The sequence below is a fragment of the Orcinus orca genome, chromosome 19 (assembly GCF_937001465.1).
Source record: "Orcinus orca chromosome 19, mOrcOrc1.1, whole genome shotgun sequence".
In the NCBI taxonomy this organism is placed as follows: Eukaryota; Metazoa; Chordata; class Mammalia; order Artiodactyla; family Delphinidae; genus Orcinus; species Orcinus orca.
The window spans coordinates 430742-444320 of NC_064577.1; the positions used below are offsets into that span (position 1 = coordinate 430742).

At 37.8% G+C, this 13579-nt stretch overlaps 1 protein-coding gene across 1 annotated transcript in view; it reads left to right on the forward strand.

Annotated features, from left to right (window-relative positions):
* CCT6B (chaperonin containing TCP1 subunit 6B) overlaps positions 1–13579 on the forward strand; it is an 82804-nt gene that overhangs the window by 6089 nt on the left and 63136 nt on the right. Inside the window, exons 4-5 of the mRNA XM_049701817.1 lie at positions 12088–12148; positions 13021–13154. Of these exons, the coding sequence (XP_049557774.1) occupies positions 12088–12148; positions 13021–13154 (195 nt within the window). The remainder of the gene's footprint in view (positions 1–12087; positions 12149–13020; positions 13155–13579) is intronic.

Genomic DNA, 13579 nt, shown 5'->3' on the forward strand with positions numbered 1-13579 from the left:
CGTTGTTTTGGCAGTGTGTCTTGTAGTTAAGGTTACCTTTTTTTTTTTTTTTTTGCGGTACGCAGGCCTCTCACTGTTGTGGCCTCTCGCATTGCGGAGCACAGGCTCCGGACGCGCAGGCTCAGCGGCCATGGCTCACGGGCCCAGCCGCTCCGCGGCGTGTGGGATCCTCCCAGACCGGGGCACAAACCCATATCCCCTGCGTCGGCAGGCGGGCTCTCAACCACTGCGCCACCAGGGAAGCCCAAGGTTACCACTTTAATGAGCATGATTGATCTGATAGATAATATTCACATCTGGGAAGTGTATACTTGTTTACTTCTAAAGATAGAATATATATATATATATAATATCAGGACAAAGTGGGGTATTTTGGGAAGGCTTTTATCAGGTAGCTGTAGTTTGATGATATTATCATTGTTCCTCAGCTTTGCACTTTTTGAAACTTGAGTATATTAGTTTATCAGGAATGATGAGTTCATAACAACCAAATTCACAAGACATTGACATAGAAATCAGAATTCTGTCTTACTAATTTACCTTGAGAAATATAAATACTGAAACACCTGAGTTGTTTCTGGTCAATTCTTACCGATAGGAAAACCTACTTGGGAAATCAGATTAAGATTAAGAAATTAAGACATTTTCTTGCTGAGCAGTCTAAATAAAGACTCTGCTGTGTTTTCTGCTGTTAAAGTACATATATCACGTGGCCCAGAATCTTCAAGCTATCTGATTAGGGCCTCCATTCCCTTTTGGAGTTATAGAAACACTAATGCTCTCATTTTCCAATGGTTTGTCATTATTCCCCATTAGTCATCAAAACCAAAAATCATGTTACCTCAGTAAACTTTTCTAAGGTATAGATTTTTTTGCTTCTATTTTATTTGAGGATGATTATACTATAGCACTTAATTTCTGTAGTCAGTTATTTTCATATTACTTTCTGAGCTAAGCAATAGGCTGTGTGGTGCTGTGCTTCTCAAATTGCATATCCCTGGGGATATTTGGCAGAATAAATGAGACATGTCTTTCTGGAGTGTCAATTTTACTTTACTATGGAGGAAAAGCATTATTTTCACATTGAAACAAACATGTATAACAGAACACTGTAAATCAACTGTACCCCAATGAAAATTAAAAAACAACAAAAAACAAACATGTATATATTATGGCATGATGTAGAAAAGTTTCATGGTAAAACATAAGACTTAAAAATTTCATGTTGTTAGAGCCAGCAAATTTGAACTCTTTCCTTAGATTTCATTTCCTTCTTTTCCATTAAGGTGTCCTTTGGTGGAAAAGTTTGAGTAGTGTTTGTATAGTAGGCTTGGCAGTTAAAGAGACTTGATTTCTAGTCCTGACTCTGCTACTACCTGTTAGATCTTGTTTTAAGACCATAACTTCTTAAAGTCTCACCTTAGTTTCCTTCTCTGTAAAATAAGGGGATTGGACCTGATAATCTCTGAAGTCCCTGTAGGCTCTAAACTATCCATTGGCACTGGTTATCATTTGTATCCATGACAGAGTGACACTTTCTGACCTTGCCTTGTGTTTTGGAGCCTGAAACACTTTATCTGCTTAGTCTGGTGATAGATTACTAGGGCCAGTGGTTTCTTTTAGTAGACCAAATAATTTACTGTTCTCATTCATTTCTCTTCCAGGCTGTGGTGGATTCTGTTTTGGCTATTAGAAGACCGGGTTATCCTATTGATCTCCTCATGGTAGAAATCATGGAGATGAAGCATAAATCAGAAACAGATACAAAGTAAATGATGTAAACTTTAACAGTACATAGATTCTAGAATACTTGGTTATCTTCAGATATTCTTTCACTGATTTCATTAGTTACTTCTATTCATCATCAGTCTATTTATTCAGCATATATTAATTGGATACTTACCAGGAGCCATTCACTGTTTTAGGTGTTAGGAATGAAGAGTAAACAGAACAGAATTTCTTTTTTTTAAGAATCTTACATTTCTAGTTGAAAGAGATGGTGGACAAATAATGCTAGTAAGTGCTCTGAAGAGGCTAGAGCAGCTGTATATGTGAGCATGTGCATGATTTTAGGGTAGTAAGGGAAGATCATTGTGATGAGAAAGTAAACTAGAGAGCTAAATGGGTCTCTAGTGCTAGCCATGTGCATATCTGGAAGAAGAGTGTTCTAAGCAGAGGGAATAAGGGTGGAAGAAGCCCCGAGGCAGAAGTGTGCTGGGGTGTTCCAGTGTGCCTGGAGCAGAGGAAGAGGAAAAAGTAGTAGAAGGTGAGATCAGAGAGGTAAGACAATTATAACATTGTCTGAGTATGTATGTCCTGAGAGTGAGTAGCACCTTGTTGACTTTGGACTTAACTCATTTTAAACATTCTATTATGGAAAACTCTAACCATATATAAGAGTAGAATAGAATAGTGAATGAACTCCCACGTATCTGCCACTCATCTTTATCAATTTTCAGTATATGGCCAGTCTTATATCCCCCGTATATACTCCTCTTTCCTTCCCCCTGCCCAAATCTGGATTATTTTGAAGCCAATTCAGATGTTATATTTCATCTGTAAATACTTTATTTTTAATATATGTGTGTGTGTATGTATAGGTGTCTTTACTTATTTTTAGACGTTCTTAAATCTGCCTTGTCACTTTTTATGGTTTCCTGTTCCCTCTGCAGGAGGGAACTCTTTTCAAACTTACCTTTCATTTCCTTAAACATATAGTTCAGTTTGATAATTACAATATTTAAAGTTTTGTCTTGTCTACTTCTGGTGTTTATTTTATTTATTTTTAAAATTAATTAATTTATTTTTGGCTGTGTTGGATCTTTGTTGCTGTGTGCAGGCTTTCTCTAGTTGGGGCGAGCGGGGGCTACTCTTCATTGCGGTGCATGGGCTTCTCGTGGTGGCTTCTCTTGTTGTGGAGCACGGGCTCTAGGCACACGGACTTCAGTTGTTGTGGCACACGGGATCAGTAGTTGTGGCTCATGGGCTCTAGAGCACAGGCTCGGTAGTTGGGGTGCACGGGCTTAGTTGCTCTGCGGCATGTGGGATCTTCCCGGGCCAGGGCTCAAACCCGTGTGTCCTGCATTGGCAGGCAGATTCTTAACCACTGTGCCACCAGGGAAGCCCTGCCCAGGGACAACTTTAAACTAAATCCACAGCTTGAGGGTTTTTTTGAATAACCAGTTGTGAATTCTAACTGCAAGTCCATGTGAGGGCTGCTGGTTTGTACCCTGAGTATGTAGCCTTTGAGGTTCTAGTTTAATGTGAAGAGGGTCTTACTGTTTTACTCTCTACTTTGGATGAGGCTTGAGCTTTTTAAATTCTGTCCCCCTCTCATTATGAGGTCAAAATTCAGATTTGTCTGAATTGTCAGATGACTTTAGGGTGAGTGGTTACAGTTATCTACTTACCTCTTGGAGTTCCTGTTTTGTTTTCAGTTTTGGAAAGAAAACTTTTGTAGCTCTTTACTGTTTTATGGCTCTGCAGAGTTTTTAAGGGTTTTTTTTTTTTTTCTTTTTTTGCGATACACGGGCCTCTCACTGTTGTGGCCTCTCCCGTTGTGGAGCACAGGCTCCGGATGCGCAGGCTCAGAGGCCATAGCTTACGGGCCCAGCCGCTCCGCGGCACGTGGGATCTTCCCGGACCGGGGCACGAACCCGTGTCCCCTGCATCGGCAGGTGGACTCTCAACCACTGCGCCACCAGGGAAGCCCTGTTTTGTTTTTAATCCAGCATTTTTAGTTGCTTTTGGTAGTAGGGTTGGTCCAAATTACCTTACCATTGCTGAGGGCAACAAGTACTTGGTTTATATTTCAGAAGGATCTCCGTGGTTGTTGTGTGGGGAGTACACTGCGGAGCAGGGTGGGAGGTGCAAGGACAGAAGCAGGAGACTGGTTAGGAATCTGTTGTAATATAGGTGAGAAAAGAAAAAAGATTTGGATCAGGGTATACTTAGAAAGAAGGAGCAGTAGGATTTGTTGATGTTCCACATAGAATGTGACAGAAACAGATGATTCAAGGATGTCTCTTGGGTTTTTGCATGAGCAGCTGGAAAAGCAGAGATGCCATTTCTTGGGATGGAGAAGACTGGGAAGAGCAGGTTTGGGGAAATAAATCAAGAGTTTAGCTTGGGGAATGTTATGTTTTCGATGCCGATTAGATGTCCATGTGGACATGTTGTGTAAGAATTTGGAGAGGTGTCAGGAGTTCAGGATCGAGGTCTGGACTGGAAATATTTATTTGGGAGTCATCAGTGTGTGGATGACTTAAAGCTATGAGAGTTTTTAATTTATTTTTTAATTTTTTTTGGCTGCGCCGTGCTGCATGTGGGATCTTAGTTCCCTGACCAGGGATTGAACCCGTGCCCCCTGCACTAGGAGCACAGAGTCTTAACCACTGGATTTCCAGGGAAGTCCCTATGAGAGTTAATAAGATCATCTGGGAAGTGATATAGATAGAAGAGGAAGTTTAAAGACTGAGCCCTGAAAACTCCAGTGTTTAGAAATTGGGAAGATAGGGAGGACTGAGCAGAGAAGACTGAAAAGGGGTGGTCAGTGAGGTAGGAGGAAAGCCAAAGGAGAATAGTGTCCCAGAAGGTAAGAGAAGAAAGTGTTTCAAGAAAGAGAGAATAATCTGCTATGTCATATGCAGTTGACAGTTTGATGAGCAAGTTGTGAACTGAGAATTGACCATTAGATTTGGAGAATGATTAGTTTTTTGGTGGCTTTAATGAAAGTTGATTCAATAAAGGGATGAGTGTGAAAGTCAGATTGAAGGTGGGCTCAAGAGAGAATGGTTAGGGAAGAAGTGAGGATGCAAATGTAGACAATTCAGAGGAGTTTAGCTCTAAAGGGGAGCAGATAAGTGGGGCAGTAGCTAGAAGGGAATATGGGAATGGGGTTGAAGGAGAATTTTTTGTTTTAAAGATGGGCATTACTATGACAAGTTTGTTCCCTGATGAGGATGCTCCTGTAGGCAGGAACAGTTGATGTGAGGGAAGAGGGGACAGTTGCAGGAGCAGAGAGGGGAAATGGGATACAGTACACAAGCAGAGGGGTTAACCTTAGCGAGGAGCATGGGCAATTCATTCCTAGTCATAGGAGATTCAGGTTCAAGTGCAGGTAGATTGGTAGAGGTAGTGATGGGACAGTGTTTTTATTTTCTCAAAGAAGCAAGATCATTTGCTGAGAGTGAGAAGAAGGGGAAGAGTGAAGAAGACTGGAAGAGTGAAGAATATTGAACATATAGTTTGTTTTTTTCTTCCTAAATAAAGTATCTTCGCATTCAGTTAGGAGTTGGAGTAATCTAGTTAGATGAAAATTTTGAAAAATTCCCTATAATTATGCTTAACTATTTTAAAAATTATTTCTTTACATGAATGTGTAACAAATATTGGTTATAAAAGATTCATAAGTATAAATGCATTTCCTAATTGGGTGTAAATGAATTTTTAAAAGTTATAAAAATATTTTCTCTTGAAAGATCACTTGGAAAATAGGAAACCCCCCCCTTCCACCCAAGCATAACCCTACTCTTAGTTTCCTTCCATTTTTCCTTTTCAATGCCAAGGTGCTTTTTAAAAATAATTGATTAATTAATTTTTGGCTGCATTGGGTCTTCGTTGCTGTGCGCAGGATTTCTCTAGTTGCGGCGAGTACTCTTTGTTGCAGTGGGCGGGCTTCTCATTGAGGTGGCTTCTCTTGTTGCAGAGCACAGGCTCTAGGTGTGCAGGCTTCAGTAGTTGTGGCATGCAGGCTCAGTAGCTGTGGCTCGTGGGCTCTAGAGCACAGGCTCAGTAGTTGTGGCACACAGGCTTAGTTGCTCCACGGCATGTGGGCTCTTCCTGGGCCAGGGATCAAACCCATGTTCCCTGCATTGGCAGGCGTATTCTTAACCACTGCGCCACCAGGGAAGTCCCCCAAGGTGCTTATTTTTTAACAGAATAGTTATAATCGTGCTTCATATGTAATTTGTCATTCTCTGCTTCTTAGCTACCCCGTAAATATTTTTCCATGTTATTACATGGTTTTCATGACTAACACATAGTTGAGTCATTATCTGTTGAACAGTGCCCTATTGTTGGACATTTAGGTTAACAGTTTTTAGTTGTTCCATGTAATTATTTTGAACAACTGTTCCTAAGAAACTCATTGTGTGCCTACCTTTCATTACTTGATCAGCTGTGTCACATGTTTGAGCCACATAATTTATCCTTGTTTTTTTTTTTTTTTTTGCTGTACTCAGGCCTCTCACTGTTGTGGCCTCTCCCGTTGCGGAGCACAGGCTCCAGACGCGCAGGCTCAGCGGCCATGGCTCACGGGCCCAGCCGCTCTGCGGCACGTGGGATCTTCCTGGACCGGGGCACGAACCCATGTCCCCTGCATCGGCAGGCGGACTCTCAACCACTGCGCCATCAGGGAAGCCCTGAAAAGTATACTTTAAAAGGCTGAATTTTATGGTATGTGAATTGTATCTCAAAAAATAGAGTAATAAACTCTATAATAAACAATACATCAGATTTGTCTGATAAGCAAAAATGTAGATGTGAAATAATGGTAAAATAGAAGCTGAAATGGAAAATTAGAACCTAGGAAAAAAGAATATGAATATAGCAAATGTAATAGTATAATATTTAAACTGCCAGAACATAAAGAGATACAGTTAGCTATATAGGTTTCATTATTGAAAAGGAGAAAACAGAGCAGTTTCTAAATTGAAAAAATATGGGGCTTGATATAAGACCCTCCTTCTTGTAGTCACTTTTGATAAAAGCTAGTAACATTTTTTTCAAGAAGATAAACGTATATGATTCAGGCATGAAGCCGTTGGTAGTTCAACCTGATTCTTAGAATTTAGGATACAAAGAAAAAGGGACTATTTTTTAAATCACTTTAACCTCTTAGTTTTTTAAGAAATAATTTATCAAGGTAAAATTGACATATAATGAACTACTACACACATTTAAAGCCATGAAACTATCCCCTCATTAAAGATAATGAACATATTTGTCACCCCAAAAAGTTACCTCATTCCCCCATGGTAATCCTTCCTGCCTCCTCTCACTGTGTCACCCTACCTTCAGGCAACCTTCAGTCAGCTTTCTGTTGCTATAGATTAGTTTGCATTTTCTAGAATCTTATATGAATGGAATAATACAATATGTAGTTTTTTTTGTTTGGCTTCTTTTACTCACCATAATTATTTTTAAGTTAATTGATGTTATTAATCAGTAGTTCATTCATTTTATTGCTAGATAGTATTCCATTATATGAATATACTGCAATTTATTTAATCAGATTCACCTATTGATGCACATTTGGTTGTTTACAGTTCTTGGCTATTGCAAATAAAGTTGCAATGAACATTCGTGTACAATTCTTCGTATGGATCTATGCTTTCATTTCTCTTGGGTAGATGCTTAGGAATGCAGTACTATGGAAGGTACATGTTTAACTTTTTAGAAGCTGCTGAACTGTTTTGCCATGTACCATTTTACATTCCTACCAGCCATTTATGAACATTCCAGTTGTTCTGCATCCTCACTAACACTGGATATGGTCATTCATGTTAATTTTAGCCATTCTAAAATTTAAAAAACCAAATTGTGACTTTAATTTGGATTTTCTTAATGATCATTGATACTGAGCATCTTTTCACGTGCTTATTTGCTATCTACATATCTTTGGTGAAGTTTCAGTTCAAATCTTTTGCACTTTTTTTTTTTTTTTTTTGCTGTACTCGAGCCTCTCACTGTTGTGGTCTCTCCCGTTGCGGAGCACAGGCTCCGGATGCGCAGGCTCAGTGGTCATGGCTCACGGGCTCAGCCGCTCCGCGGCATGTGGGATCTTCCCAGACCAGGGCACGAACCCGCGTCCCCTGCATCGGCAGACGGACTCTCAACCACTGCGCCACCAGGGAAGCCCATGCACTTTTAAAAATTGGGTTGTTTTCTTATTGTTGAATTTGAGAGTTCTTTGTATATTCTGGATACAAATACCTTTTCAGATGTATGATTTGCAGGCATTTTCTGCTACTCTGTAGTTTGTTCTGTTATTCTCATAACAGTGCCTTTCAAAGAGGAATTCTTAATTTCAATGAAGTATAATTTATCAATTTTTTCTTTCATGGATTATGCTTTTGGGTGGTATCTAAAAAAATCTTTACCTAACCCAGGGTCACAAAATTTTTCTTTTATGTTTTCTTTTAGAAGTGCTATAGTCTTAGGTTTTATATTTAGGTCTGTGATTCATTTTAAGTTAATTTTTGTATATGCTGCAAAGTATGGATCTAAGTTTGTTTTTTTGTGTATAGGTATCAAATTGTTTCAGCTCTATTTGATGAAAAGACTATCCTTTTACTTAGTTGCCTTTGCATTTTTGTTGAAAATCAGTTAGTTGTCCACATTTGTGTGCTTCTGTTTCTGGGTTCTATATTTCATCAATCTGTTTATCTCAGTGTTAATGTCATTCTACCTTGTTTATAGTAACTTTATAATAAGTCTTGGAATCTGTAGTGTTAATCCTCCCATTTTGTTCTTTTCCAAGTTGTTTTGATTATTTTAAATGTTTTGCATTTCATATCAATTTTAGAATCAGCTTGTCAATTCCTACCAAAAAACTGCTGGGATTTTGGCTGGAATTTCACTGAATCTATGGATAAGTTTGGGAATAATTGATATTTTAACAATATTGAGTCATGGTACATCTTTCTGTTTATTTGGGCCTTCTTGAATTATCTCAGCAATATTTTATACTTTTTAGTATGTGAGTATACTAAGTATTTCACAACTTTTTTTTCAGATTTATCCTTATGTGTTTCATGTATTTTGATCCTACTGTACATAGTATATTTAAGATTTCAATTTCCGATTGTTAGTTAATATATAAAAATACAGTTGATTTTTGTATATTGATCTTGAACTCTGCAACCTTGCTAAACTCACTTATTTTAGTAGCTTTCTTATAGATTTCATTGAATTTTCTATATAAATGATAATGTTGTCTTGTTAATGGAGACAGTTTTACTTCTTTCTTTCCAATATGGATATATTTTATTTCTTTTTACCCCTTATTTCATGGGCTAAAACCTTCAATACAATGTTGAATAGAAATGGTGAGAGTAGGCATCCTTTCCTTTTTCCTGATCTTAGGGAGAAAACATTCAGTCTTTTTCCACTATGTGTGATACTAGTTGTAGGTTTTTCATAGACATCTGCTATCAAATTGAGGAAGTTCTCTTTTATTGCTGAGAATCTTTATCAAGAATAGGTGTTGGCCAATCCAAAAATGGGCAGAAGACCTAAATAGACATTTCTTTAAAGAAGATATACAGATTGCCAACAAACACATGAAAGGATGCTGAACATCACTAATCATTAGAGAAATGCGAATCAAAACTACAATGAGGGGGCTTCCCTGGTGGCGCAGTAGTTGGCAGTCCGCCTGCCGATGCAGGGGACGCGGGTTCGCGCCCCTGTCCAGGAGAATCCCACATACCGCGGAATGGCTGGGCCCGTGGGCCATGGCCACTGGGCCTGCGCGTCTGGAGCCTGTGCTCCGTGGCGGGAGAGGCCACAACAGTGAGAGGCCCGCATACCACAAAAAAAACCCCACAAAAAAACCAAAAAAAAACTACAATGAGGTATCACCTCACACCGGTCAGAATGGCCATCATCAAAAAATCTAGAAACATAAATGCTGGAGAGGGTGTGGAGAAAAGGGCACCCTCTTGCACTGTTGGTGGGAATGTAAATTGATACAGCCACTATGGAGAACAGTATGGAGGTTCCTTAAAAAACTAAAACTAGAACTACCATGTGACCCAGCAATCCCACTACTGGGCATATACCCAGAGAAAACCATAATTCAAAAAGAGTAATGTACCCCAATGTTCATGGCAGCTCTATTTACAATAGCCAGGACATGGAAGCAACCTAAGTGTCCATCGACAGATGAATGGATAAAGAAGATGTGGCTCCTATATACAGTGGAATATTACTCAGCCATAAAAAGAAAGGAAATTATTTGTAGTGAGGTGGATGGACCTAGAGACTATCATACAGAGTGAAGTAAGTCAGAAAGAGAAAACCAAATACCATATTCTAACATACATATATGGAATCTTAAAAAAAAAAATGGTTCTGAAGAACCTAGGGGCAGGACAGGAATAAACACGCAGAAGTAGAGAATGGCCTTGAGGACACAGGGAGGGGGAAGGGTAAGCTGGGATGAGGTAAGAGAGTGGCATGGACATATATACACTACCAAATGTAAAATAGGTAGCTAGTTGGAAGCAGCCGCATAGCACAGGGAGATCAGCTCGGTGCTTTGTGTCCACCTAGAGGGGTGGGTTAGGGAGGATGGGAGGGAGATGCAAGAGGGAGGAGATATGGGGATATATGTTTATATATAGCTGATTCACTTTGTTATACAGCAGAAACTACACACCATTGTAAAGGAATTATACTCCAATAAAGATGTTTAAGAAAAAAAAAAGAATAGGTGTTGGATTTTGTCAAATGCTTTTTCTGCATCTATTGAGGTGATCATATGGTTTTTCTTTTAGTTTCTTAATGTACTAAATTACATTGATTTTCAAATCATTCTTGGATAAACCTTACTTAGTTATGATGTATTATCTTTTTAAAAATGGATTAAAGTTTTAGAAATAATTAAATGTTTTTTTTAATTTTGGATTTTTTTTTGTCATTTAAACCATTACATGTACAGTTCAGTGGCCATAAGTACATTCACATTGTGCAACCTTCACCACCATCCATCACAAACATTTTTCATCTTGAAAAACTGAAACTCTATACCCATTAAACAATAGCTCTCCATTCTCTTCTCCCCCCAGCCCCTGGAAACCACCATTCTACATTCTGTCTTTACGAATCTGACTATTCTATGTACTTTATAGGAATGAATCATACAATATTTGTCCTTTTATGACTGGCTTATTTCACTTAGCATAATGTCTTCAGGGTTCATCCATGTTGTAGCATGTTACAGAATTTCCTTCCTTTTTAAGGCTGAATAATATTCCGTTGTATGTATGTACCACATTTTATTTATCTGTTCATCTGTTGATGGAAACTTGGGTTTCTTCACCTTTTGATTATTTGAATAATGTGGCTTGCTGTGTCTTTTTTTTTTTTTACCATATTGTTGGATTTAATTTGCTATAATTCTGTTAAGAATTGTTGCATCTACATTCATATGGGGTGTTGGTCTGTATATATATATTTTTGTAATGCCTTTATCTTTTTTGCTTTTAGAGTAATGCTGGCCTCAGAAAGTATTCTTTCCTCTTTAATTTTCTGAAAGTGTTGAATTCTTATATAGTGGTGTTAGTTTTTCCTTAAATGTTTGGTGGAATTCACCAGTAAAGCTTTCTATACCTGGAGTTTTCTTCATGGGAAGATTTTAAACTACAAATTTAATCTCTTTCATAGATACAGGATCGTTCAGGTTGTTTATCTTTCTTGAGTGAGCTTTAGTACTTTGTGTCTTTCAAGAAATTTTTCTACTTCATCTAAGTTAAGATCATACTGCCCATGAGCTAAATCTGGTTTGCTGCCTATTTTTGGTAAATAAAGTTATATTGGAACACAGTTACTCCCATTTGTTATGTATTGTCTGTGACTTTGTGCTATGCTAGCATAATTGGATAGTTGCAAAAGAGATGGTATGGTCCACAGAGCCTAAAATATTTATTTTCTGGCCTTTTGCAGAAAGTTTGCCAATCCCTGATCTTAGTTTTCAAATTTATTGGCATAAAATTGTTCATAATATTCCCCTATTATCCTTTAATATCTGTAGAATCTGTAGTGACAGATTCTACACCGTTTTCATTTCTGACATTGGTCATTTTTATTTCATTGATTTCTACTCCGATCTTAACTGTCTTCTTTATTCTGCTTACATTAAATTTCATTTGCTCTTCCTTTCCTAGTTTCTTAAGATGGAGGCTGAGGTCATTGGTTTGAGACCTTTCTGCTTTTCTAGTATGGGTGTTTAGTGATATAAATTTCTCTTCAGGTACTGCTTTAGTAGTATCCCACACATTTTGGTATGTTCTGTTTTCACAGGAGAACGGGATCAGGGAAGTTTTCAAAGCTACTGGTAATTTTCTGTTTCTTAAGCTGGGTGGTAGGTACATGGGTACATTTATTTGTATATTCTTTATATCTTATACATGTAAATATTCTTTTGTATGTATTCAGTATTTAACAAGGAATTTTTAAAAAGTGTGAATGGGAGGTGAGGATGTAATTACCTTGTGGGTAGACATAACTCTCTTGAGCAGTTATATTGTACAGTGAAGCCGAGAAAGGGGGTAGTAATTTAAAAATGATGTGGAATAAAAGGAGAGACTCTTTTTGTGTTGTTTTGTTTTAAAGATGGGTGATTCCAAACCAAGTTTACTGATTCAAAGTTTGCAAATTCAAAAACTTTATAGAGTCATACCAGCAGGTATAAGAGTCATATCCTGATGTGAAAATTGACGTGTTTAACTAGAGCTTTTGCCTTAGAATAATAAGAACACCAAAAATTTTTTTTTTTCTCAGAAAGTTTGGTTTCTGCTTCAGTACAGAAAGCAAATACTTCCTTGAGTCCTGAGAATTCCATACCAAAAACTATGGCCAAATTATGTTGGCCTAACATTTTTTTCAAATCAGATGTTATAATTAGTTACCTGCCACCATAAATTATAAATAACTACCTTTTAAATATAGTCATAAAGGAGAAGGATGATGGTGGAAGAAATGTCTACTCTGTAAACAATGAAATAAACTGTAGCCAGCTCTTGTCTGTACTATGTTAATTGTTTAATGGTGTATAACTTCAGGATGCTTCATAAGACATCTGAGTGATCACTGAGCTATGCAACTTATTTTATTTCTGTATATATTTAAATACATTTTAGAGGCAGGCAAGATAATAGAACATGAATAGCTAGTTGCTTTTTTCTGTTTCTTCTGTGTGGTATGTCTTGCCAATCCTTTTTTTCTCTCCAATAGGTTGTGTGGTTCCAGGAGCGGGTGCAGTTGAAGTGGCAATAGCTGAAGCTCTAGTTACATACAAGCACAGTATAAAAGGAAGAGCTCGTCTTGGAGTCCAAGCTTTTGCTGATGCTTTACTCATTATCCCTAAGGTAGAACTATCCTAATGGCCAAAGAACAACTGTTTAGACAAAAGGTGTCTAATTAATTTTAAATTGTCCATTTTATGTATAACAGTAGAGTAGAAAGATAGGTATTTGTATTTCCCTACACAGTTTTGTTTAAGATATTATATAGCTAAAGCAGGGAAGTTTTTAGGATAACAGCTCTGAATTCTTGTAGGAGGTTCATGAAATGGCTAAATTATCACTTTACTTCCATCTCTGAGCTCCAAAAGTTGAAGTAACTCCAAAAATTTCCTTCAAAAATGGTTCATGATTAATCATAATGAAGAAGTGTAGAACGTAAAATTTAATTAGATTTTGAGTAGACCTTTATTATGTTGGTGGTATCCAAAGTATTAGCACTTTAAATTATGGGAAGTGAGAACTTCAGGCTTGCATTTGTCATTGTCATT